The sequence below is a fragment of the Megascapheus bottae genome, chromosome 31 (genome assembly GCF_031878675.1).
Source record: "Megascapheus bottae isolate mThoBot1 chromosome 31, mThoBot2.hap1, whole genome shotgun sequence".
In the NCBI taxonomy this organism is placed as follows: Eukaryota; Metazoa; Chordata; class Mammalia; order Rodentia; family Geomyidae; genus Megascapheus; species Megascapheus bottae.
Genome location: NC_143539.1, coordinates 4,182,998 through 4,206,309, shown reverse-complemented (window position 1 = coordinate 4,206,309; position 23,312 = coordinate 4,182,998). Strand labels below are relative to the sequence as shown.

General features: G+C 52.9%; 1 protein-coding gene and 1 pseudogene across 1 annotated transcript; one reads left to right on the top strand and one right to left on the bottom strand.

Annotated features, from left to right (window-relative positions):
- The first annotated feature begins 1,057 nt into the window (after positions 1-1,057).
- Positions 1,058-1,626, top strand: LOC150043670 (large ribosomal subunit protein uL22 pseudogene; annotated as a pseudogene).
- A 1,192-nt stretch (positions 1,627-2,818) lies between these two features.
- Prkd2 (protein kinase D2) lies at positions 2,819-21,772 on the bottom strand. Its single transcript, XM_090322750.1, has 18 exons — positions 21,053-21,772; positions 18,893-19,031; positions 17,449-17,580; positions 16,387-16,541; positions 16,069-16,294; positions 14,751-14,828; positions 14,495-14,648; positions 13,510-13,627; positions 12,490-12,567; positions 11,239-11,497; positions 9,242-9,294; positions 9,071-9,143; positions 7,797-7,903; positions 6,214-6,375; positions 5,020-5,118; positions 3,898-4,165; positions 3,439-3,524; positions 2,819-3,192 (listed from the first exon to the last, which is right to left on the bottom strand). Exons 1-18 carry the CDS (start codon positions 21,290-21,292, stop codon positions 2,980-2,982), a joined length of 2,640 nt encoding a protein of 879 aa, XP_090178876.1. The 5' UTR covers positions 21,293-21,772; the 3' UTR covers positions 2,819-2,979.
- Positions 21,773-23,312: the final 1,540 nt, after the last annotated feature.

Genomic DNA, 23,312 nt, shown 5'->3' with positions numbered 1-23,312 from the left:
CTTTGTTCTGCGTTCTAAGAGTCTTTGTTCCCCGCCCTCTAAGATGCTGTGTTCTCCCAGTCCCCAGTCCCGAGTCCCAGCCTGACTGGTTTCCACGGCTTCGCGCTCCCCACGCTCCGCGAGCCGCGCGGGCGCCCTCTGGCGGCCGGCCTCCGTCACTACACCCAGAGCCGCCCTACGGCGCTCCCGGCCCTCCGTTCAGTGCTGCGGGCGGTGGGAGAACCCGCCTACCTAGCTAGGCCTGGAGTCCACACCTCAAAAGTGAGAGGAAGCGGGGCGCTGCTGGCTCGTCTGTAATCCCAGCTTCTCAGGAGGCTGACATGTGAGGATCGCAGTTCAAAGCCAGCCGGGACAGGAAAGTCTCCTTCTCCAGTGAACCACCAGAAAACTGGAAGTGGAGCTGTGGCTCAAGTGTTAGAGGGCTAGCTCTGAGCAAAAAAGCTCAGGGACATTGCCCAGGCCCTAAGTTCAAGCCTTACAACTGGAAGAGCCAGACTGCCTATGTGTGAGTCAGAGCTCTGTGACTTTGTAGCTGTGTGAAATATACTTAACCATTCTGTGCAGCTAATTGTCTTCATCTGTACCTCAGAAATGTTCTGAGGATTAAATGAGAAAGTGTCTTCCTCCTATGAGTACCCACAAGAGGGTTTGATAAATAAAATAATTTCCAACTAGAGAAATGAGCGTGCATTTAGTAGAGATTAATTTTGTCTTCTTGTTCATGACAGGGCATGGTGGTTCATGCCTATAATCCTAGTATTAGAGGGGCTGAGACAGAAGGATAGAGAATTGAAGTCAACCTGATTACATTTTTTTTTTTTTTGAGTGTATGAGTGTAGCCTGGACTATACTGAGATCTCAAAAAAAGAAAAAAAAAAAAAAAAGGGCTGAGGATGTGGCTTAGTGGTAGAATGCTTGCCTAGCATGCATGAAACCCTGGGTTTCGCTCCTCAGGACCCCACTAACAGAAATAGCCAGAAGTAACACTGTGGCTCAAGTGGTAGAGTGCTAGTCTTGAGCAAAATAAGCTCAGGGGCTTTTCCTGTAAGCAGCCTGAGGTGACCTGTGAAAATGGTTCGCTACTCTCTAGACCCAGAAAACCCCACAAAATTATGTAAGTCAAGAGGCTCAAATCTTCGTGCTCACTTTAAGAACACCAGAGAAACAGCCCAGGCCATCAAGGGTATGCATATCCGGAAAGCTACAAAGTATCTGAAAGACATAACATTAAGGAAGCAATATGTGCCATTTTAGCATTACAATGGTAGAGTTGGCAGGTGTGCCCAGGCCAAACAGTGGGGTTGGACACAGGGTCAGTGGCCCAAAAAGAGTGTTGAGTTTCTGCTGCACATGCTTAAGAATGCAGAGAGCGATGCTGAACTGAAGGGTTTAGATGTAGACTCCCTGGTCATTGAACACATCCAGGTGAACAAAGCACCCAAGATGCGCCACTGAACTTACAGAGCCCATGGTAGGATTAACCCATACATGAGCTCCCCGTGCCACACTGAGATGATCCTTACTGAAAATGAGCAAACTGTTCCTAAACCAGAAGAGGAAATTGTACAGAAGAAAAAGGTATCCCAAAAGAAACTGAAGAAACAAAAACTTATGGCACGAGAATAAATTTACCATAAAATAAATGCAAATAAATGAAGAAAAAAAAAAAAGCTCAGGGACAGTGCCCAGGCCATGAATTCAAGCCCCAGGAATGGCAAAAAAAAAAAAAAAAGACATAAAGAAAAAGGAAAGAGAAAAACAAAAACAAGCCAGGCACCAGTGGCCCATGTCTGTAATTCTAGCTACTCAAGAGAAAGAAAACCAGATGAAAAGTTTGAAGTCAGTCCAGACAGAAAAGTCTGAGAGACGAAGGGTACCTGTGGCTCACAGCGGCAATCGTAACTACTCAGGAAGCTGAGATTTGAGGATCATAGTTCAAAGCAGGAAAGTCAATGAGACTCATCTCCAATTAACCACCAGAAAACCAGAAGTGGTCCTGTGGCTCAAAGTGGTAGAGTGCTAGCCTTAAACCAAAGAGCTCAATGATACCACCCAGGCCTTGAGTCTAAGCCCGTCAAGTGACAAAAAAGAATCTATGAGACTCTATCCAGAAAAATGCCAGATGTGGTTCAAGAGGTAGAGCACTAACCATGAGCAAATGGGCTAAGCAAGTATAAAACTTGGAGCTTAATCCCCACGACTGCAAAAACAAAACATAGCACATGTCTATAATCCCAAATCCAGGCTCCCAGGAGGCAGAGGCAGGATCACAAGTTTTCAGCCAGACCAGGCAGATAGGAAGACCTTGTCTCAAAATCAAAATACAAGTAAAGTGCCAGGGGCCTGACTTAAGTGGTAGAGCACTTGCCTACCATGTGTAAGACTCTGGATTCAAACTTGAGCACTGCAAGAAATGAAACTTTGGGACCAGAAGTTTGGCCTTGTGGTAGAGTGCTTGCCTAGTATGCAGGAAGATCTGGGTTCGATTCCTCGTTACCATATACATAGAAAAAGCCAAAAGTGGTGCTGTAGCTCAAGTGGTAGAGCTATAGTCTTGAAAAAGCCCAAGAACAGTGCTCAAGCCCTGAGTTGAAGCCCCAGGACAGGCAAAAAAAAAAAAGATAAAGCATTATTTTTCTTACCATGATCTTGGGTCATAAGTGATACAGTTCAGTAGAAAGGACACTTCAAATTTTGAATTGTGCACTTTTTCCAGTGATATTCACTCCAAAATTCTCTGGGACGCTGGGTAATGACAGATGACCTGGGTAATGACTGAAGACTTGAGAATGGGGTGTGATCAGAGACCAGACATGGCCAGAGACAAGTCCATTTTAATTGTTGGGGAGGCAGGGAGGGCCTCAGAGATAATCTCCCCAGCCCCACTGCAGCATCCTGCAGAAAGAGCCATGAACTCTGGGCAGGAAATAGCTTCCCCTACACATTTCTACATCTCTGGGATGTTCCCAGGACAGCAGCTTAGAGGATGCTGATGCGCTCGGCCAGTCCCTGCATCTCATGGTCCTGCGGCAATCGGGCTCGGCCCAGCTCCCCATCGGTGGGCATCTCAGGGTTGGGTATTATGCGCTCTGTCAGGAACAGATCCCAGCGTGCATCCTCGCTCTCGTGTGTGATGTACCTCTCGCCCATTTTATTCTCCAGTTCTCGGAGATCCAGCCACGTTTGGTACTCCTGGCCCGGGAAGAGTTAGGTTGGCTTGAGGACTGCATCTGTGGCAGCGCCGGATGCTTTCTGCTTAGCTAAAGACCCAGTGGGTACCACTGAGGATGAAGCCACACCCAGTGCAATGTGCTCAGCCAATAGTGATTTATCCCCGCCCCCTTCTTCAGCCTAGCCAATGGGAGGCTCTCTCCAGCACTCCTTGCCCAGCCAATAGAGCCTCAGCCTTCCCCTAGCACAACCCCGCCCCTGCGTTACCTGCAACCAGGGGTGGCTGAGAGACTTGTCCACGCTGTAGCGCTTGCGCATCTTCACTTGAAGCAGGTTGTTGATGAGGTCGATGGCTGCATGGAACGGAGAGAGCCACAGTGTGTCACCGTGACGGACGCCATCATGGTGAGCTCAGGGAGCTCAGAAGTCTCACCTGCTCCCAATGCTTGCCTACCCATTGCCTGACCTAAATTACAAATCCGTGTCTGGTACCAGCAGCTCCAGCCTGTCCCCTTGGCTCCTCTGGAGGCTGAGACGTGAGGAGCAAGGTACCGAGCCAGTTTGGGCAGAAAGATCCAAGAGGCGCTCATCTCCAACTACCCAGCAAAAAGCCGGCAGCGGTGTGGCTGGAGGGTGCGTGTCAGGTGAGCTTGGGGGAATCCTCAGATGGTGGATGGCAGAGCGGCTCAGACCCCACCCACGAAGGCCAGGCCCCTCTCCACTCACCACCGGTTGAGATGTGGCTCCAGGGGGTGGCGGGGTACATGAAGGCGGCGTTCTGGATCTGGTCATTGATGTCCTCGTCCTCGTTGAAGGGGAACGTGCCGCTGAGGCTCACATACATGATCACCCCCACTGACCACATGTCCAGAGAGCGGTTGTAGCCCTGGTTGAGCAGCACCTCGGGGGCCAGGTAGGCGGGCGTGCCCACCACCGAGCGCCGGAAGGACTTCTCCCCGATGATGCGGGCGAAGCCGAAGTCACACAGCTTCACCTGTGGAGGGGAGAGGTGCAGGGCCCCGGGGCGATGAAGCCACACCCGCCCTGGTGTATTCCCGCACTACCAACACGGTACTCCAAAGGAAGCCTGCTGGTTGGGCTCCCCTAGCTGCATGATCTCGGGCAACTGACTCAGTTTCCTCATCTCTCACAGGAGGGGTGTAAGAGAACGTCCCTTGAGGATCAACCCATCTAACACACAATACAACATCTCCCTGGAATTACAGGCAAGAACCATCATGCTTATCTTCCTATCTCCATTCCTTTCCTTCCTTCCCTCCCTCCTCCTCCTTCCCTCTCCCTTCCTGGTGTGATTTACACCATCATAAACCTGTTAAAAAAAAAAAAAACTAGCAAAAGTGCAGCGGTTCCTATCAGAGGGCCTCTGCATGGCTGTTCCTTCTGTCCAGAATACTCGTCTCTCCAAAAACTGAAGCATTACTTCTTCAAATAGTATTTTTCTGACTCTCGAACAAGGCTATATAACTTCTGCTTTTGAGAGTTTCCCTATAAAGACACCAGCTGTCCCCAACATTTGTTCTCCCCTTCTCCTATATAAAAATCCTCACTGGCCACCCAGCATCAAGACTACATTTCCCTACATCCTTAGCAGCAAGCTCAGCCCATGTGATCAAGTCCTAGCCAATAAAGCTTCGAGGAGAGTTGATGTAACTTCCAACTACAGTCTTAGTCTTTTCCTCTCTCTTCTGGTGTCTGGGCTAAGACTCCACGGGGGGGCAGAAACGGATTCTGTCTTATCAAGCCATTGTTACATGAGAAGACCACAGATCACAGTGTGGGCACTGGGGCTGGCCTCATTTCCCTGAAGCAGGAGGGGCTGTAACTGACCTGCGGGAAGGGATCCGCTGAGGCCAGCAACACATTTTCTGGCTTCAAGTCACAGTGCACGATGTTCTTGAAATGAAGATGTCGCAAAGCCACCAGGATCTAAGAAGGAAAGAAGGGCCCGTGAGGCAAGGAGAATGTACCCCAAGTCCACCCAAAGCAGCCAGCCCTCCAAACCTCAGCCAGAACTTTCTCTGCATCCCCTAGGCGCCCTTAGGGGTCAGGAGATATATGAGAACACAGAGGCACTTTAGACACCCAGAAGCATTTGACAGCTAAGAGCTGGACAGACTGTAGAGACAGATTCTAGAAAGGATAGGTTAGAGTGGAGGGACTGAGAACCTGAGACCCTCTGGCAGACAGTATACCCCTTATCTGCCTAGCAAGTAATCAGTCTCAATAAACACCAGCGACATTACTTCCCAATTTATCACCATCACTATTAATCCTACTGGGTTAGCCCTGCTCACTCTGGATGATATTTTGTGTGTGTGTGTGTGTGTGTGTGTGTGTGTGTGTGTCCTGGGGTTTCAACTCTGGGCCTGGGGGTTATCTCTAAGCTTTTGCTCAAGGATACTGTTCTACTGCTTGAATCACAATGCCGCATATGGCTTCAAACTGTAATCCTCAAATCTCAGCCTCCTGAGTAGATAGAATTTAGGCATGAGCAACAGGCACCCAGAAAAAAATTCTCAATAATTAATAATAATAATTGCTAGTACTTGAAGTTTTCTAGTATGCTTTTTTCTAGTTCTTAGTCCATTGCTTTTCTATTTTTAACTTATGTTACTTATATGCAAATCAATCTAGGGGCCAGGAGTTTGGCTTAGTGGTAGGGTGCTTGCCTAGCATACACCAAGATCCGGGTTTGATTCCTCAGGACCACATATATAGGAAAAAGCCAGAATTGGTGCTGAAGCTCAAGTGGTAGAGCTCTAGCTTTGAGAAAGCCCAAGGACAGTGCTCAGGCCCTGAGCTCAAGCCCAGGACTGGTGCAAAAAAAAAATAATCTATTGCTCATCTATTATCGAATCTATTACTCCTGCCTGTCATTTTGCCTTCGTGCTATAACTAACTAGGACTCCTTGCCTTGTCAACTCCCTGGCCGCCCTCCCCACTCCTCATTTTCCCCTCTCCATCGTCCCAGTCCAGCTCCCCAGAACTTCCACAAGGGGGCGCACGGGCCCGGCAGCATACCTGGGTAATGAGGAATTTGGTAAGGCGCTCAGGCAGCCGGCCTTTCTCACTGGAGAGAATCATTTCCAACATGTCTCCATGCAGTTTCTCCATCACCACAAACACCTTCTCAGGCGTCTCGAACATGCACTCTAGGTTTACGATCCCAGAGTGCCGCAGACTCTGAGGGAGAGAAAGAATGGGGGGGAAGGGTCACAACTCAGGTCACCCATGAACTCGGACCCCAGCAAATAACATGAGAGCTGGTGACACATCAACGAGGCTGACCCTAGGCCAGGCCAAGATGCCCCACACCATTTGACATGTGTCTAGAAGCTTCTTAGCATAATGACTTAGGGAAGTCTGCAGTGACAGGGGGGTGAGAAAAGGAACTTAGTTGTTTAGGTGTTTGGGGTGGGTCATGAGGCTTGAACTCAAGCCCTAACTCTTTTGCTTAAGGCTAGTTTGAGCCACAGCCTCACTTCCGGTTTTCTGGTGGTTCACTGGAGATAAAGAGTCTCTCAGAATTTCCTTCCCCGGGCCAGCTTTGAACCACAATCCTCGGATCTCAGCGTCCCGAGTAGTTGGGATTGCAGGCATGAGCCGAGCCACCAGCTTCTGGCAGAACCTTATGTTTGTTTGTTGGTCTGGTTTTGTTTTCTTTTGTTTGTTTTTCTTTGGTACCAGAACTGAGGCTTGAGCTTCAGGCCTGGGCATGTCTCTTACCTTTCTTGCTCAAAGATAGCTCTCCATCATTTCAGCCACAGTACTACTTGTGGCTTTTTGTGGCTAACTGGAGATTAGCATCTCATAGATGTTTCTGTCCAAGCTGGTTTTAATTGCAATCTTCAAATCTTACCCTTGTGATAAGCTCTGATTACAGGTATGAGCCAACAGCTGTTTTTCTTTTTTTTTCTTTTTTTTTTTTTTTGCCAGTCCTGGGCTTGAGCTCAGGGCCTGAGCACTGTCCTTGGACTTTCTCAAGGCTAGAGCTCTACCACTTGAGCCTCAGCACCACTTCTGGCTTTTTTCTATGTATGTGGTACCGAGGAATCGAACCTGGGTCTTCATGCATGCTAGGCAAGCACTTTAACCACTAGGCCAAACTCCGGGCCCCTCTTTTCTTTTTTTCTTCCCCTCCCCCCCATTTCTGGGGCTTTCTCAAGGCTAGAACTCTACCAGTTGAGCCACAACACCACTTCCGGCTTTTTCTATATATGTGGTACTGAGGAATCAAACCCAGGTCGAACTCAACCTAGTGAGTAGCTAGGATTACAGGCGTGAGCCAACCGTGCCTGGCTCTTTTCTTTTTTTTTTTTGCCAGTCCTGGGCCTTGAACTCAGGGCCTGAGCAGTGTCCTTGGGCTTTCTCAAGGCTAGAGCTCTACCACTTGAGCCACAGAACCACTTCTGGCTTTTTTTTCTATGTATGTAGTACTGAGGAATTGAACCTGGGTCTTTGTGCATGCTAGGCAAGCACTCTACTGCTAGGCCAAAGGCCCACCCTCTTTTCTTTTTCTTTTAAATTTATTTCCCTCCCTCTTCCTTTAGGCCTGTCCTGACCCAACTCTACTTCTCCTGCCCAGGTCCCTAACCATAGGTCACCTGAAGAATGGCCACTTCATTCCTCAGCTGGCTCTCCTGCTTGGTGGGAAAGCGCAGTTTATCGATGACTTTTACTGCCACATCCCGGCCAGTCTTGCGGTGCTTTCCTGAGGGGTGGGGAAGGGGGAGGTAAAGGAGGAGGAAGCAAGGACTGGGGATCTCCCCACCCTGGCTGGAGAAGCCTGTCTCTGCATGCCACCCACCTGAACATGCAGACAGTGTTGGTGGAAGGTGACACAAGGTCACCAGAGTGGCTTTGAGGCCTATGACTGAGAGGGTAGTAAAAATGCAAGAATGACAAAGAAGACAAAGGATAGTGAAGGAAATTTGACTTATAACTAATCAGAAACTAGTATCTAGAGATCTATCCAATTAGAGTGCAGAACTTTCACTTGAGTCATAAAATGAAGGCTGAACGCCACTGGCTCAGGCTTGTGATTCTAGCTACTTGGGAGTATGAGGTTGAGTATGGAGGTTTGAAGGTATCCTAGGCTGAAAATTTTGTGACATTCTCTCTTTTTTTTTTTCCCAGTCCTTAGGCTTGAACTCGGGGCCCAAGCAATGTCCTTGGGCTTTCTCAAGGCTAGAGCTCTACCACTTAAACCATTTTCAGCTTTTTCTATGTATGTGGCACTGAGGAAGTGAGCCTGGGACTTCATGCATGCTAGGCAAGCACTCAACCACTAGGCCAAACTCCCAGTCCTTTGGTGACATTCTTTAGTCACCAAGTAACAGAAAAAAGAAAAAACAAAAAACCACACAAGTAGCCAGGTGGGGTGGCTCATACCTGAATCCTAGCTACTGAGGAGGCTGAGATCTGAGGATCCAGGTTCAAAGCCAGCCTGGGCACTGAAGTCTAGGAGACTCGTATCTCCAATTAACCATTAGAAAACTGGAAGCGGTGCTATTGCTCAAGGGGTAGGGAGGTAGCCTTGACCTGAAGAGCTCAGGGACAGCGCCCAGGGCCAGAGTTCAAGCCCCAAGCCCCGCCCCCCCCACCAAAAAAAAAAAAAAAAAAAAAGGGGTTGATTCAGTGGTGAAGTACCTACATTGAGTAGAAAAGTGAAAATACAATGTCCAGCCTTGAGTTTAAGCCCCAAGACCAGCACAAACAAACAAAAAAACAGAAGAAGGTCCCCTGGTTCCACCAATGAGAAAGAAGAGTCTGCATCCAATTAAGCCAATCAAGACAAAGGAAAGCATTGTGCCCATCAAAAAAGGTAGTGTGGGTCCATGAAGGCTCTGCCCTTTCTCTGGGTCAGCCTAATCCTTACCTCCATAGACCACTCCAAACTGCCCTGAGCCCAGCACCTCATCTGGGAAGATCTGGTAAACAGTGGCAATGTCCTGTGGGTTGGGGGACAGGAGGGTTAGGGGTTTACATGGAGATGGGGCATCGAGGAGATGGGAAGTTGTCTGGGAGCTGGAAGACATGGGAAGCTTACCACATTCTCTTGGATTTGACTGTTGGACACAGAGATGCTCAGAGAAGCTTGTCCTGAGAGACAGGAAAGACAAGAGGCCAAGAGAGCCAAGAATCAGGGTGGTCCTCATGGGTATCTCCTGAGAACCCCCTCGACAGCCAGCCCACCCAGGAGGGGATGGAGAGACAAATTGAAGTTTTCTATGGGTTTATTCTGAATTGACTTTCTTCTTCTAGAAAATAACAACAACAAAAAGGCCCTCACTTCTGTGGCTACTGGATCTTAGAGCCCAGGGAGGGAGGGTATGAAGGAAAGGCAAAAGTGATTCCAGTGACTTCCATAATTCACCCCTTACTAACCTAAACAGAGCCTGGTGTTTTCTTTTACTATGTGAATGCCTCTTCCTCTACCTGCCTGCATCCTAGGGGATTCAGCTTCCAGCTTCCCCTGTCTCACACTCACACACACACACTCACACACACACTCACACACACACACTTACACACACACACACACTCACACTCACACACACACACATACTCACACACACTCACACTTACTTACACACACATACTCACACACACTCACACACACATACTCACACTCACACACTCACTTACACACACATACTCACACTCACACACCCACACACACTCTCACACACTTACACACACATACTCACACTCACTCACACACCCACACACACTCACACACACACCCACACACACACACACTCACACACACATACTCACACACACTCACACTCACTTACACACACATACTCACACACACTCACACACACATACTCACACTCACACACTCACACACACATACTCACACTCACACACCCACACACACTCACACACTTACACACACATACTCACACTCTCACACACTCACACACTTACACACACATACTCACACTCACACACACTCACACACCCACACACACTCACACACACACCCACACACACACACACACACTCACACACACACACACACACACACACCCACACACACACACTCACACACACACACACACACCCTTCCCCCTAGACTCTTCCCTCATTATCCAATCCTGCTCTCCTCTTCTTTATGGGGGGAGTCAGTCCTGGGGCTTGAACTCAGGTCCTGGGCACTGTCCCTGAGCTTGTTTTGTTCAAGGGCTAGCACGCTTACCACTAGAGCCACAGAGCCATTTCCGGCTTTTTCTGTGTATGTGGTACTGAGGAACCAATCCCCAGGCTTCATGCATGCTAGGCAAGCACTCTACCACGAAGCCACACTCCCAGCCCTATTTTTAGGGCTCTAAAGATAGGATCTTTTTTTTTTTTTGCCAGTCCTGGGCTTGAGCTCAGGGCCTGAGCACTGTCCTTGGACTTTCTCAAGGCTAGAGCTCTACCACTTGAGCCTCAGCACCACTTCCGGCTTTTTTCTATGTATGTGGTACCGAGGAATCGAACCCGGGTCTTCATGCATGCTAGGCAAGCACTTTAACCACTAGGCCAAACTCCCGGCCTAAAGATAGGATCTTGCTATGTAGCCAGGGCCAGTCTCCAACTTAAGATTCTCCTGTCTCAGCCTCCAATGTGATGAGGTATGCACCACCATACCTGGTTCAAACCTCCCCTATGTTTTCACACCCTGAAAGGGAGGCTCTTGCTGAAACACAACCTTGATGCGGCCTGTCCCTGGTTACAGAGCTGCTATGTCTCTTAAGAGCCCTAGTGAGGAGTCTGGATCCCTTCAATGGCCCACAAGCTGCTCAGCTCCTGTCCCAGTGTCACTGTCTGACAGAGCAGGCACTTAGTAAATGCACACACAGCCATTCCATCTGGCAGAGGCTGGGAGAGAAGCAATGCGTTCGGATCACACAGAAGATCATGGGATTAATAGACTCCACTGAGTCTAGAAGACATGTCCTCCCCCCCCCCCACCACCTACCCCGATGCTGGTCTAGGCTCTCCCTTTCCCTGGGACCTAACCCAGACCCCTGCAGACCCAGGGCAAGGACTCACTGTGGGGTGCATGGCCTGGGGTGCTGGGAGCATCTTGGAGGATGACAGGCATGAGGGCTTGGCGGATGGCAGTCTCCCAGCCTCGGGCAGCTTCAGCTCCCTGCCCACTAGGCCCACCTGGGGCTCCACCAGGTGTCTCGCCCACAAAATAGGTGGCATTGGCTGTGATGAGCTCAAAGCAGTGTGGGTTGGTGCCTGGTGGCACGAGGGTGAAGTTCTGGGCAGGTTCCACTGCTAGGATTTCTGACAGCGGGATCTCCTGGTAGGACATGGAATCCATGGAGGTGAGGACACCAAGCTGGCCCTGGGGCCCCTCCACTCACCCAGAGGGGCACCCAGGAATCTGAGTCAGTAAGACCAGGCCTGGCTTGCCTGGAGCAGAAAGGAAAGACTTCTGGGTAAAAGTGATGCTGCAGCAGAGACCACCAGAAAGACTGGCAACGAGTGGATGCAACAGCATGTATAAAGGGCCTGAGGCAGGGTGTACCACTTCTCATCACTTGAGATGGGTATCTGCATATGGTAGGTGCTGAAGGAATAAAGAAGGGAAGAAGGCCACAGGCTAGAAGGCCATCAGGACAGCCCTGGGCTTTGAGGAAGGGAAGGGAGTGATGCCCTCCGGTTGAGTGGAAGGTAGACAGGGTAGATTGAGATCGAGAGAGAAGACCAGCAAGGGGATGTGTGCATGTGCGTTTGCATGTGCGTGTGCGCGCCCGGGGGAGGAGGGAGTGGGGGAGGGATAGGGGAGTGTGCAGGGCCAGGTGCAAAGTGGCTCATGCCTGTAATCCCAGGTAAGCTAAGATCTGAAGATCACAATTCAAAAACAGTGGGGCCAGGAGTTTGGCCTAGTAGTAGAATGCTTGCCTAGAATGCTGGAAGTCTTGGGTTCCATTCCTTGGTACCACATCCATAGAAAAAGCCAGAAATGATGCTGTGGCTCAAGTGGTAGAACTCTAGTCTTGAGAAAGCCCAAGGACAGTGCTCAGATCCTGAGTTCAAGCCTCAGAACTGGAGAAAAAAAAAACCTGCCAGAAATGGAGGTGTGGCTCAATTGATAGGGCCCTGAGGTGAATGCTGTTTAAGGTTTTCTGCCTTGGATCTCCAGCTGGGAAGTGGTGGGGGCTAGAAGCAAATACAGTGGACTGAAGAAAGGGCTAGAAGAGGAAGCTGGGGCGGGGAAAGGATGTGACTGGCAGGTCCGAGTGGAGGGATGTGAGCAGGGGAGCAGGGATGCTGGGACACCTGGCCCACCTTGTAGTATCTGTTGGTGGTGTTGTTCTGAAACAGCGTGATGCACTTGCAGTCTAGGCGCCAATAGTGCCGCTTCCTCTGGTGGGAGAGGTTGGGGAGGAGAGGGGCAGCCCCAGGCTGTCAGGGCCTGGGAACTGCCTGGAGCCCCTAAAGAGGGGCCTAAAGCGCTATTCAGCCAAATTCCACCCCAGCCCTGGGCTCCCCATCCCCCTCTTACTCTAAATCCTAATGCCTATCCAGTTCCACTCCTCTAACCCATCCCTCCGATTCCAGCGCTGTCTCCATCACTGCCTCACACCTCTACAATCAGCTCTGGAGCCACTGGGGCTTGTCAATGGAAGCCTAACTTGTAGCGCTGACTCCATCCTGACCAGCCCCGCCCACTTACCAGAGTATCCCACCCCACCCACCCTAGCCCCACCCACCATGCAGGCCTATCCCAGCCCCAGCCCCGCCCACCTCTAGCCCCTCCCACGGTGACCACGCAGGCATGCTCCTGCCCCTAGCCCTGCCCACTTACCAGAGTATCCCACCACGCCCACCCCCTAGCCCCACCCACCATGCAGGCCCATCCCAGCCCCAGCCCCGCCCACCTCTAGCCCCACCCACCATGCAGGCCCATCCCAGCCCCAGCCCCGCCCACCTCTAGCCCCACCCACCAAGCAGGCCTACCCCAGCCCTGCCCACCTCTAGCCCCACCCACCATGCAGGCCTATCCCAGCCCCAGCCCTGCCCACTTCTAGCCCCACCCACCACGCAGGCCTACTCCAGCCCCAGCCCCGCCCACCTCTAGCCCCACCCACCATGCAGGCCTACTCCTGCCCCTAGCCCCGCCCACTTACCAGAGTATCCCACCACGCCCACCCCCTAGCCCCACCCACCACGCAGGCCTATCCCAGCCCCAGCCCTGCCCACCTCTAGCCCCACCCACCATGCAGGCCTACTCCAGCCCCGGCCCCGCCCACCTCTAGCCCCACCCACCATGCGGGCCTACTCCTGCCCCTAGCCCCGCCCACTCACCAGAGTGTCCTTGTTGCTGTAATGGACCACCCAACCCTCCCGCAGCGTGGTGCTGGACTTCCGGGTGGTGTGACGCACTGACTGCACGACCCTCATCAGGGGGATGTAGCCCAAGGAGCTGAGAGGAGAAAGGGAGGGGTGAGACATCAGCCATCAGATGCAGTTTCAGGTCATCTCTGGGCCATGGGGGAGTGAGACCTGAAATCAAACCCTATGGTGTTAGCACAAAACAGGTTGGCCAGGGGGCTGGTACTCCTGCCTCAGCCTCTCAAGTTCTAGAATTACAGGATTACACCACTACCCTACACTTGGTTTTCTGCTGCTTCTTTTTTTCTTTCTTTTTTTTGAGCGTGGGTCATGGGACTTGAACTCTGGGCCTGGGGGCTACCTCTGAGCTCTTCAGCTCAAGGCTACTACCCTACCCCTTGAGCCACAGCCCCACTTCCGGTTTTCTAGTGATTAGAGTCTCACATTCTTTAGTTCCCAGGCTGGCGCTGAACCAGGATCCTCAGATCTCAGGCTCCTGGGTAGTTAGGATTACAGGTGTAAGCCACCATGCCTCGCTTCTCTCTGTCTCTTTGTCGTTGTCTCTGCCTCTCTCTTTAAAGATGTCTAGCAGAGTTAGGAGCTGGTGGCTCACACCCACAGTCCTAGCTATTTAGGAGGCTAAGATCTGAGGATTGAGGTTCAAAGCCAGTCCAGCCAAGAACGTCCATGAGACTCTTACCTCCAATTGACCACGAGCAAACTAGAAGTGGCACTGTGGCTCAAAGTGGTAGAATGCTAGCCTTGAGCAAAAACAGCTCAGGAACAGCCCCATGACCAACTAAAGAGAATAAATAAAGTCTACCAGGAACCAAGGTTCACTGTTACGTTCTGGCACTTTGCAAGGTTTGCCTCAGGAAGTGAGAATCTTTAGTGGCAGCCCATCGTAGAGGCGGGGAAGTAGTGGCTAGCTGCGGGGCCCTCGGAGAGCCCCAGGTACCTCTGGGCTTTTCCTCCCTCTCCTTCCTCCTCCTCACTGGCGTGGAGGGCATTCTCTGAGTGGGAGCCAGGGATGACACCAGTGTCATCGGATTCGTCCAAGAGGGCACTCTTGTCAGCCTCACTGAAGTCCGTGGCATCCTCCATGGGCACATCTGGGGGAGCAAGGGCATCAGAGGGCCTCTACCCCGCTTCTACCCCTCCTCCACTCCCCCTCCATCCTACCTCCACCCCCATCCCAGGCCCCCGCCTCCTACCTCCGTTGATGAGCGTCTCTCCCAGACAGTCATTGGGGACACGGGTGGCACAGCGTTTGTGACAGTTGAACTTGCAGTCTGAGAGGACAGGGAATGGGTGGAAGGGGATACAGGTCACTTGCAGGGTTGAACCCTCCCCTTAATGCACAGGCTCAGAGGAGTCTGTTCTTGTTGTCTAGGTCAGAAAACCTGGCTACTTTTTACCTCTGGATGTTCCCTGACTTTAAGCCATTTTCTCCAGAGACCCAAAAAGGAGTCTCTGCAGTGCAGTGAAGCTGGGCATGGGGGTACATGCCTGTAATCCCAGCACTTGTGGAGGCAGAGGTACGAAGATCTCAAGTTCAAGGTGAGCGTAGCTAGTAGTATAGCATAGTCGTTTCCAGGCCAGCCTCAGATATATAAACAGGCCCTGTCTCCAAAGCAACAAAAACAGGCTAAGCACAGTAGCTCCCACCTGCAATCCTAGTTACACAGGAGGTAGAGATAAGAAGGATCATGGTTCAAGGCCAGTTCCAACAACAACAAAAAAAAGGTGGGTGAGACTCCAACTGAACCAATGAAAAAAGCTGGGCGTGTTTCAGTTGTCATTTGAAGCTACTCAGGAATTAGAAGCAGGAGAATTGCGGTCCAGGCTAGCCCAAGCATAAAAGTGAAAAATAAAGGGCAGAGTATCTGCCTAGCATAGTGCAAGGCTCTGAGTTCAAACCCCAGGTCTGCAAACAAGCAATTCTTTAAGGAGCTACAATTTGAGGTTCTCATTAATCTAACATTCTAGAATGTGGCAGATTCTGACCTTATATGTCTGTAGACTTTTTATATTTTGGCAGTACTTGGGGTTTGAACTTAGGGCCTTGTGTTTGCTAGAAAGATATTCTTACTTGAGCCATGCATGCTTTAGTCTTTTATTTTTATTTTTGGATAGGATCTCTCCATATTCCATGGGCTAGCCTCAGACCTGGCTCCTTCTGTGATGCCTCTTGCATAGCTGGGACCACAGATGCATACCCAGCTTGTTGCTGAGAGATGTTCCCCTCACTTTTTGCTCAGGTTGGCCTCAAACTACAATCCTCTCTGTTTCCAGAGCAGCTGGGATTGCAGGCATGATGTTCTGTGGTTGTCTCATTCTGGGAATTCTCCAGTTGTGTGGCTTGGAACTTCCCTGCTAGGTGTCTGATGAACTGATGAGTCTCCAAGTTCCAGGATGGTAGAACTCCAAACGTTCCAGAGCTTCCCTCTTCTTGACAATACTGAGTTTCTTGCTTTGGGATACAAGTCTAGATTGGGGGTGGCTGGAACAAGGAGGGTGGGACCTACTAACCTTTGCACTGTAGGCCTTGGCGGAAGAGACCCTTGAGGAGTTTCTTGCAAGCCTGGCAAACGGTGGGCCGTGTGTAGCTATGGATGAGAAAGGTGTGTGGCACCTTCACCTTGGTGAGCAGCATCTTGTCCAGCTCAATGGGGCGGCCTGTGTAGAACGAGGCAGAAGACGAGGACGACGACGACGAGGGTGGCCGGCGACCCAGGAGATCCGTGGTGCTCCGGCTCTAACGTGTCCCACAGGAAGGGAGGGCCAATCAATCAGTACCTATTCCCACACTGAACCCCAGAGCCCCCCACCCCCAGTTCAGCCCCTCACCAGCTCCTCCGCCATGCAGGGCAGGGATTCTGAGCTGCCCAGGCGCACTGAGTGGCCGCTGGCCAGGGAGGTGGATGATAGGCGGCGCTTGCGGGCCCCGCTGCAGTTGTTGGGGATGCTGAAGGCACAGCGCTTGTGATAGTTCAGGCCGCAGCCTGCAAGGGGTGCCACACAGACAGAGACCCGGTTTTTAGTTCCTCGTAGGCCCATTGAACCCCTCCACATTTTTATTTTGAGACAGTCTCACAGTCACTCATGATCTTCCTCACCTCTGCCTCCTGAATGCCGGGATTATAGGTATGTACCACCATACCCAGCTGTCACCCCTTAGAAGTTTTACTCTCTGCCCCACCCCCAAACTCCAATACCCTCTAAAGGCATTATGCCACTGAAGTTATCAATCACCAGGCCCCGTCTCTACGACCTGTAGCCCCACACTCACCCTAGATTCTCCCCTCCCACCAGGCCCCCACAACTCATCCCCTCTTCCCTTCTCACTACAAGGGACACCTCCCAGGTCACTCCTAGAATTTCACCTGTGTCGCCCCTGTTCAAATACTACCTCTCTCACCTGCCCCCACAGCTAGCCTGCCCCTCATTTTGAGGACCCCCCCCTCCCCACACTGAAGCCATCCAGTTTGTGATATAATGGACACTGATGGTCAAGCTTTGTGGACCCTCTCCCTCCCAGGTCCACTTTGGGAAGGGTATTGCTGTGAAGGTATTTTGTAGATGGAGCTAAAGTCTGCTATCAGAGGGCAGTGATGCAGGTGATTATCCTTGTTCACAAACGGGTCTGACTCCAGTGGAAAGGATTAAAGAGCTGACACTCTTGGGCCTCAGTCCCTAAAGGCCCTTCCTGCCAGGCTGTGTGGTCCTTTAAATAAACTCCTTCAGAGAAGACTTAATATTTATCTCTGGTTCGCGGCTGGATCCTTGCGCAACACAAACCTTCATGCAACTTCTCCAAGAGACCAGCCCCGCCCACAGCTCAAGCCCCGCCCACCACAAGCCCCGCCCTCTGCCCGCTCCCCGACGCCCCGCCCCCGCCCCGCCCCTCACCGTCGCACTTGAGGCCCTGGCGCACCAGGCCGAACAGCATCTCCCCGCAGTGGTCGCAGAAGGCAGGCGCGCGGTACGAGTGCACCGTGAGGGCGTGCGGGCGGATCTGGAAGTCCTCAAAAGTGGCAGAGGCTGCAGGCAGCAGAGAGGGGCACAGGCCTGAGCCGGGGGCTCTGTGTCTCTGGCTGTGTGACAATGCCCCCCACAAAAGTTATGCTGGCCCGGGATTTTCATGGAGCCTCCTCCCACTGCCCCCCACCCCCAGTTGCAAGGTTTGATCGGTCCTTTCTGTCTTCATTCATACTCTGTTTCCGGGGGTTCAAACTCCATTTCCAACGCTAGGAAAACACCTACTGGCCCACACCCCGCCCCCAAGCTGACAGGGAGTGGTTTCATGGGTAGAGAGCTGTCCCTTTGATCTCCTTTTGTTTTGGCAGACTCTCCTTCAGTCTCTATAGATTGTTGTGCTGGTCCTATGAACTCAAGTCTTTGAGCTCTCACTTGACTTTTTCACCCAAAGCTAGCCCTTTACCAACTTGAGCCACTGATCCACTTGTGGCTTTCTAATGATGCATTGAAGATAAGAGTTTCATGAGGGCTGGAGAATGTGGCTCAGTGGTAGAGTGCTTGCCTAGCATGCATGAAGCTCTGGGTTCCATTCCTCAGTACCACATACACAGAAAAAGCCACAAGTGGTACTGTGGCTCAAATGGTAGAGTGTAGTCTTGAACAAAAGAAGCTCAGAGACATTGCCCAGGCCCTGAATTCAAGACCCAGTGTGTGTATGTGAATGCTTGTCTAGCATGCAGGAAGCCCTTGGCTCAACTGCTCAGTAGCACATACACAGAAAAAGCTAGAAGTGGTGCAGTGGCTCAAGTGCTAGAATACTAGCCTTGTGAAAGCCCAAGGACAGTGCTCAGGCCCTGAGATACCCCATGACTGGCAAAAAAAAAAAAAAAAAAAAAAAAAAGTTTCATGGACTTTTGGATTTTCTTGCCCAGACTGTGGCTTCTAACTGTGATCCTCAAATCTCAGCCTCCTGAGACACAAGAAGCTGATTACAAGCACGATAAGCCACCAGCTCCTGGCTCTAGGGGGAGATTTAAAAAGTACTGGTGCCAGCAGCTCCCCTTGCAGAGCTCTGACCTCAGTGAAAAGATGGCTTTTATATTCAGGGATAAAGAAAAGAACTTAAAGAGTGAGTTCCCATGCTCGTTAGGTAGGAGCTTGACTGCTTAAGCCACCCCAACTCTACTTGCTTTAGTTACTTTTCAAGGAGAGCCTTGTGCACTTGCTCTGGACATGTCTTGGACCAGAGATGGTTCTCCGGTGTAATGCAGGTTGCGGGTGAATCCACCATGCCTGTCCTGACCAGCAGGACCACAGGCCTGTAGATGCTTGGCTCTGAGGCCCTCTCCCCCAAGGCTAACCCGGGACCTCTCACCTGACAGTACCACCTCCACCAGGTCTCCCTCCTGGATGTCCCCAGCCGTTCGCACCAGCTGCAGGAGATTGGCAGACGTGGGGTCATGTTTGAAAAGCAGGATCTTGTCGTAAAGGCCATAGAAACCACACTCAGGGAACTAAGGGGAGAGAGAAGGAGATGGTGAAAAGGAGGTGGAAAAGCTCAGAGCAGCAGACTGGAACCCTTCTAGGGCAAGGCTGGCAGTTTCCTCTGGAAACTCAGACCCCCCCCAGCCCACTGCTTCCTGTCTGTCCCCTCCCAGCCCCAACGGGGGCAGGGCAGGATGTGAGGGCCCCAGGTGTGCTTTGGGGTGGGGTGACACAAGCCTGAGTTTGGTATCTGGACTGAGGTGCTCTGGGAGCAGCTAGACACCACAAGTGTTCCAGACTTTGGGGGGGTAGTACCCCTGAGTAAGCACCCCCTCCCCTATCCCCCACACCCCAACTTCCTTCCTGGATCTATTGTCCCTGATCGCTGGCTCTAGGCCCAGTGTTATGGGGGGGGGGGGAAGGGGATTTCAGGCATATGCGATGGGGGGGCCCCCCCGGAAGGATTCAGGGGAGCTAGAAAGGCTGTCCTTCACCCCAAACACACATAACCCAGGTGTCCAAGACCCAGTTTGGGGGGGCCCCCCAGGAGGGGAGGAGAAGGAAATGCAACCTGGTAAGACAGAAAGCGAAACAAAATGCCCAGGTAAAGCGTAGAGGGAGGCAGGAGAGTAAGAGGGCGGGAGGAAGGTGCTTAGCCACACCTGGGCAGAAGAAACTGGGTTGAGCTTTGAGCAGGGAGGACAAAGAATTGTACCCGAGGACAAGCTCCAGCCCAACGAGGCAGCTTGACTTAGTTCCACAGAACAAACAAACAAACAGTAACCCTTGCTGATCTTCCCTCCAGAACACCAAGGCTTGCTCGGCCTTGGTCCCCAGGAGGGTCTTTCCCTGAAGTTGAAGGGTTTCCTTTTCTGGAAGGGGGTTGGGGGAGGTGATCCTCAGTGCCTCAGGTTTCCGTGGGGAGCTCAAAAGAATTCAGTTTTAGGGAACTGAGGAAATCCTGGATGTTTGATGCCCGGGACATGTTCACAACTATATACCCTGAATTCTGGTTATTGTCATTTCCACATTTTAGGATTTCAATAATCTAGATGAACAGGAATCAAATCTTTCCAAGTGTTTGGTGTTCAACAAAGAAAGAATATCTGGATGTATTTAGCACTGGAGAATGAACAAACCATCTGAAGATTTGAACATTTTAATATCAGAGCAAGCTGATGACCTAGGATATCATATGACCATTATTTCAGATTCAAAAATTCTAATATTTTCAGAGGATGGTAAATGAACAGCGTGGAAGCTGGCTATTCTAACTTTTAACAATGTAAGAATTTGAGGAACCAGGCCCACTTTGTCCTATCTCTCACCAAGACTCCACAGGCTCAGACTTGAGATCCTGAAGTCTGCTTCAGGATCTGAAGTTTGTTTATGAACAAAGCAGGTATTCGTGATACCACCAATTTGGAAGGCTGAGATTTGAGGCTTAGGGTTCAAAGCCAAGACTGTGAGGCTCTTCTCCAATTAACCACCCAAAAGCTAGAAGTGGAGCTGTGGCTCAAGTGCTTGAGTGCTGCCAGCCTGGGGTGGAAAAGCTAAGGGACAGCACTCAGACACCGGGTTCCAGCCCAGTGGGCGCACAGGGATTAGGAGAATTCCCCAAGGCTTGTAAGGAGAGCGAGAGCAGTGTGTGCCTCTCCACCCATCTCAGGCCTGGGGGAGGAAAAGATCAATCAGGTCCTGGGTCCTCACTTGCCCTGGCCATCTGTGCAAAAACCCACACCCACACATGTCACCCGATCCCCAGGGCCAGCTCCTCTTCGGTTTCTACTGTTTCCACCAAATGGGGGACTCTGGATGGGGAGGGAGGCCCCCACAGTTGCAGTCTCCCATCTCCCTCTTCCCCACACTACTTCTGACAGACACCTCCCTTCCTCCCTCCCTGATGCAGAAAACAACAAACATGCAGGGACTCGCAATTTGAGGAGGCCTCTGAGCACCCCACCCCTGCCTGCCCAGCCTTCCTCAAACCTTGGTGGTGGGGTGGACTCACTGGGGGCCTCCCTCTCCACCCCTCTGCCCCAGCCCTCACCTTCTGGTCCACGATAGAGCAAGCCAGCTGCTTCACATGGGCCAACTCGGAGGCCGCGGGCAGCAGCACAAACTCGCGGGTCAAACCGATCTGGATGTGGAAGGAGACCCCCGAGCAAGGCGCCGGGCCCTGGGGCAGCAGAGCGGGTGGTGACTGAAGCTCCAAGCCAGTGGAGGGCGGAGGAGACCCGGGCCCCGGAGAGCCAGGGAGCCCGGCGGGATGGGTGGGGGCCGCGGCCATGAGGGGTAGGTCCGGACCCGGCGGCCCACCCGGGATCCGGCTGGAGAAACCGGGTCCTAGATCCAAGGGAATCTCCTAGCTGTGAGGAGGAGCTCAGGGAGTCTGGAGGAGATAACTGGCAAGATGATGGCAGGATCCTGGAAAACGAGAGAGAGAAAAAATCTAGTGGATCTCATGCCTGGAATCACCGGATCACAGAAAATCAGAAAGAAAGACAAGTGGTGAGATTTGTTGGTTTTCTTTTTCTGGGGTGGGGGGCGGGTGAGGGGAATCCAGCGATGGAGATTCCAAGAAATCAGGAAAGTCTAGTGGATCAGGCTTCAGAGATCAAGAGATCCCGCGATCCACAGCCCCGTGGGAGAAAGAAGAGGTGGAGAGGAGAGCGGGCGGATCCGATGTCGGGGTGCAGAGGCTCTGAGGCACAGATCCCATTCAACAGGCCACCTTGGGGGTCGCGGACAGAGGTCTCAGTGTTGGGGATCCAGTGGGTCCAGAGGATCCGGCCCAGGGGTGCGCAGCGGGGTCCCCGGGGCCGAGACAGAAAGCAGGGAACCTCACGGGTCTCGGGAGTTGGAGGAGAGCGGGGGTCCGGGGCCGCGGGGGGGCGTTACCGGAGGCGGGGCGGGGCGGGGGGTCAAGGGAGGGTCGCGCGGCGCGGGCCCCTCTTTTTTTCCACCCCTCCAAAGTTTAAGTCCGCGGCGGCGGCCCAGGAGGAAGTGTCGGGAGCGATGGCGCCGTCAGCCAATCGATTCGGGGCCCGTGACGTGACGGGGCGGGGCCTGCGGGGGGCCGGGGGCGGAAGGGGAGGGCGGGCCCGCGCGGCGGGGCGGGCGGGGGTCGGGACCCGGGCGCGGGGCGGGCGGGGGCCCGGCGGGGTTCCCCCCCCCCCCCCCCCCCCGGCAGGGCTGCCGATCCTTCCCTCCAGGACACCCAGGTCTGCGAAGTTAACTTCTTTCCCTGAGCGGCCGCCGGGGCGGAGCCACTGTCACCCCACGCTGGGTCGCGGGGCCTGGCCCGCATCCGGCGCCCCTCGCAGGGGAAGAGGGTCGGAAACAGGGTGTCAAGTCCGGTCTGCTTTCCGGACCCGGGCGTCACCCCGGCCCGCGCCCCGCCCCTAGCCCACGCCGGGGACACCTCTGCAAAGTAGCCCCAACCCGTTGCCCAGGTGGGAAGCCAGAGGCCCGGCTTCAGTTCTGTCTGGAGGGCCTGGACCGCGCTGCTCGGGGCAGGGGGAGGAGGTGGAGCTTCCTTCCGTCTGTTCCCCCGATGGGGTGGGCGCACGGCTCGGGGGAGGCGGGGAGGACTGAGCCGCAATCTCTGGCGCGCAATCTCCTCTACTTCTAAAGCCCTCAGCCCCTCTCTGCTCCTCGGGGCTGTGGCCTGATCCACATGGAGGGTCCCCGCGCTGCCCGCCGGGTGGGAACACAGTTCTTTGGATGCCTTTGGAGAAAGGGGAGGCCCCTCAGGGCTGCATGATCTTCTGAGGAGCCTACTATGTGTGGGGCTCTGGCTGGCACACCTCCAGCCCCTTCAGGAGTTGATTTGACTTCTCCAGCACCCCACGAAGCTTAAGTCCCACAGCTATGACTGGTCTCCAGTTACTATGCAGACGGCCTCCAGTCTGGCCAGAATCCTGAGCCAGAGGACTGGTGGGGATGGGGGTGCCAGAACTCACTCCCTGGCCCAGGGGTGGTTGGGGGTTGCTGCCGAGGGTGGGACGGACTCCATCACCACATCCGGGGGCCTGAGGCTGAGGAAGGAAGTCTGAGGCTGGAGTGAAACCCCAAACCACCACCTGGGGAAGCTGGGAGCCTGAGGGAAGTGGGCGGAGCAAGGCCACGTGCGGCCTGCAGCCGCAGCCCGGCTCCAGCTTTCCAGATGGGCTGTCGATTCCCATAGCTTGAAGCCAAATTGTCCCTAATACACAGCCCACAGGCTTCCCCAGGTGCCATGGGCCTGGGCTCTAGGCACCGGGCACAGAGCTCCTTTCCCTCTACCTGGAGGATGAGCTTCACAACCT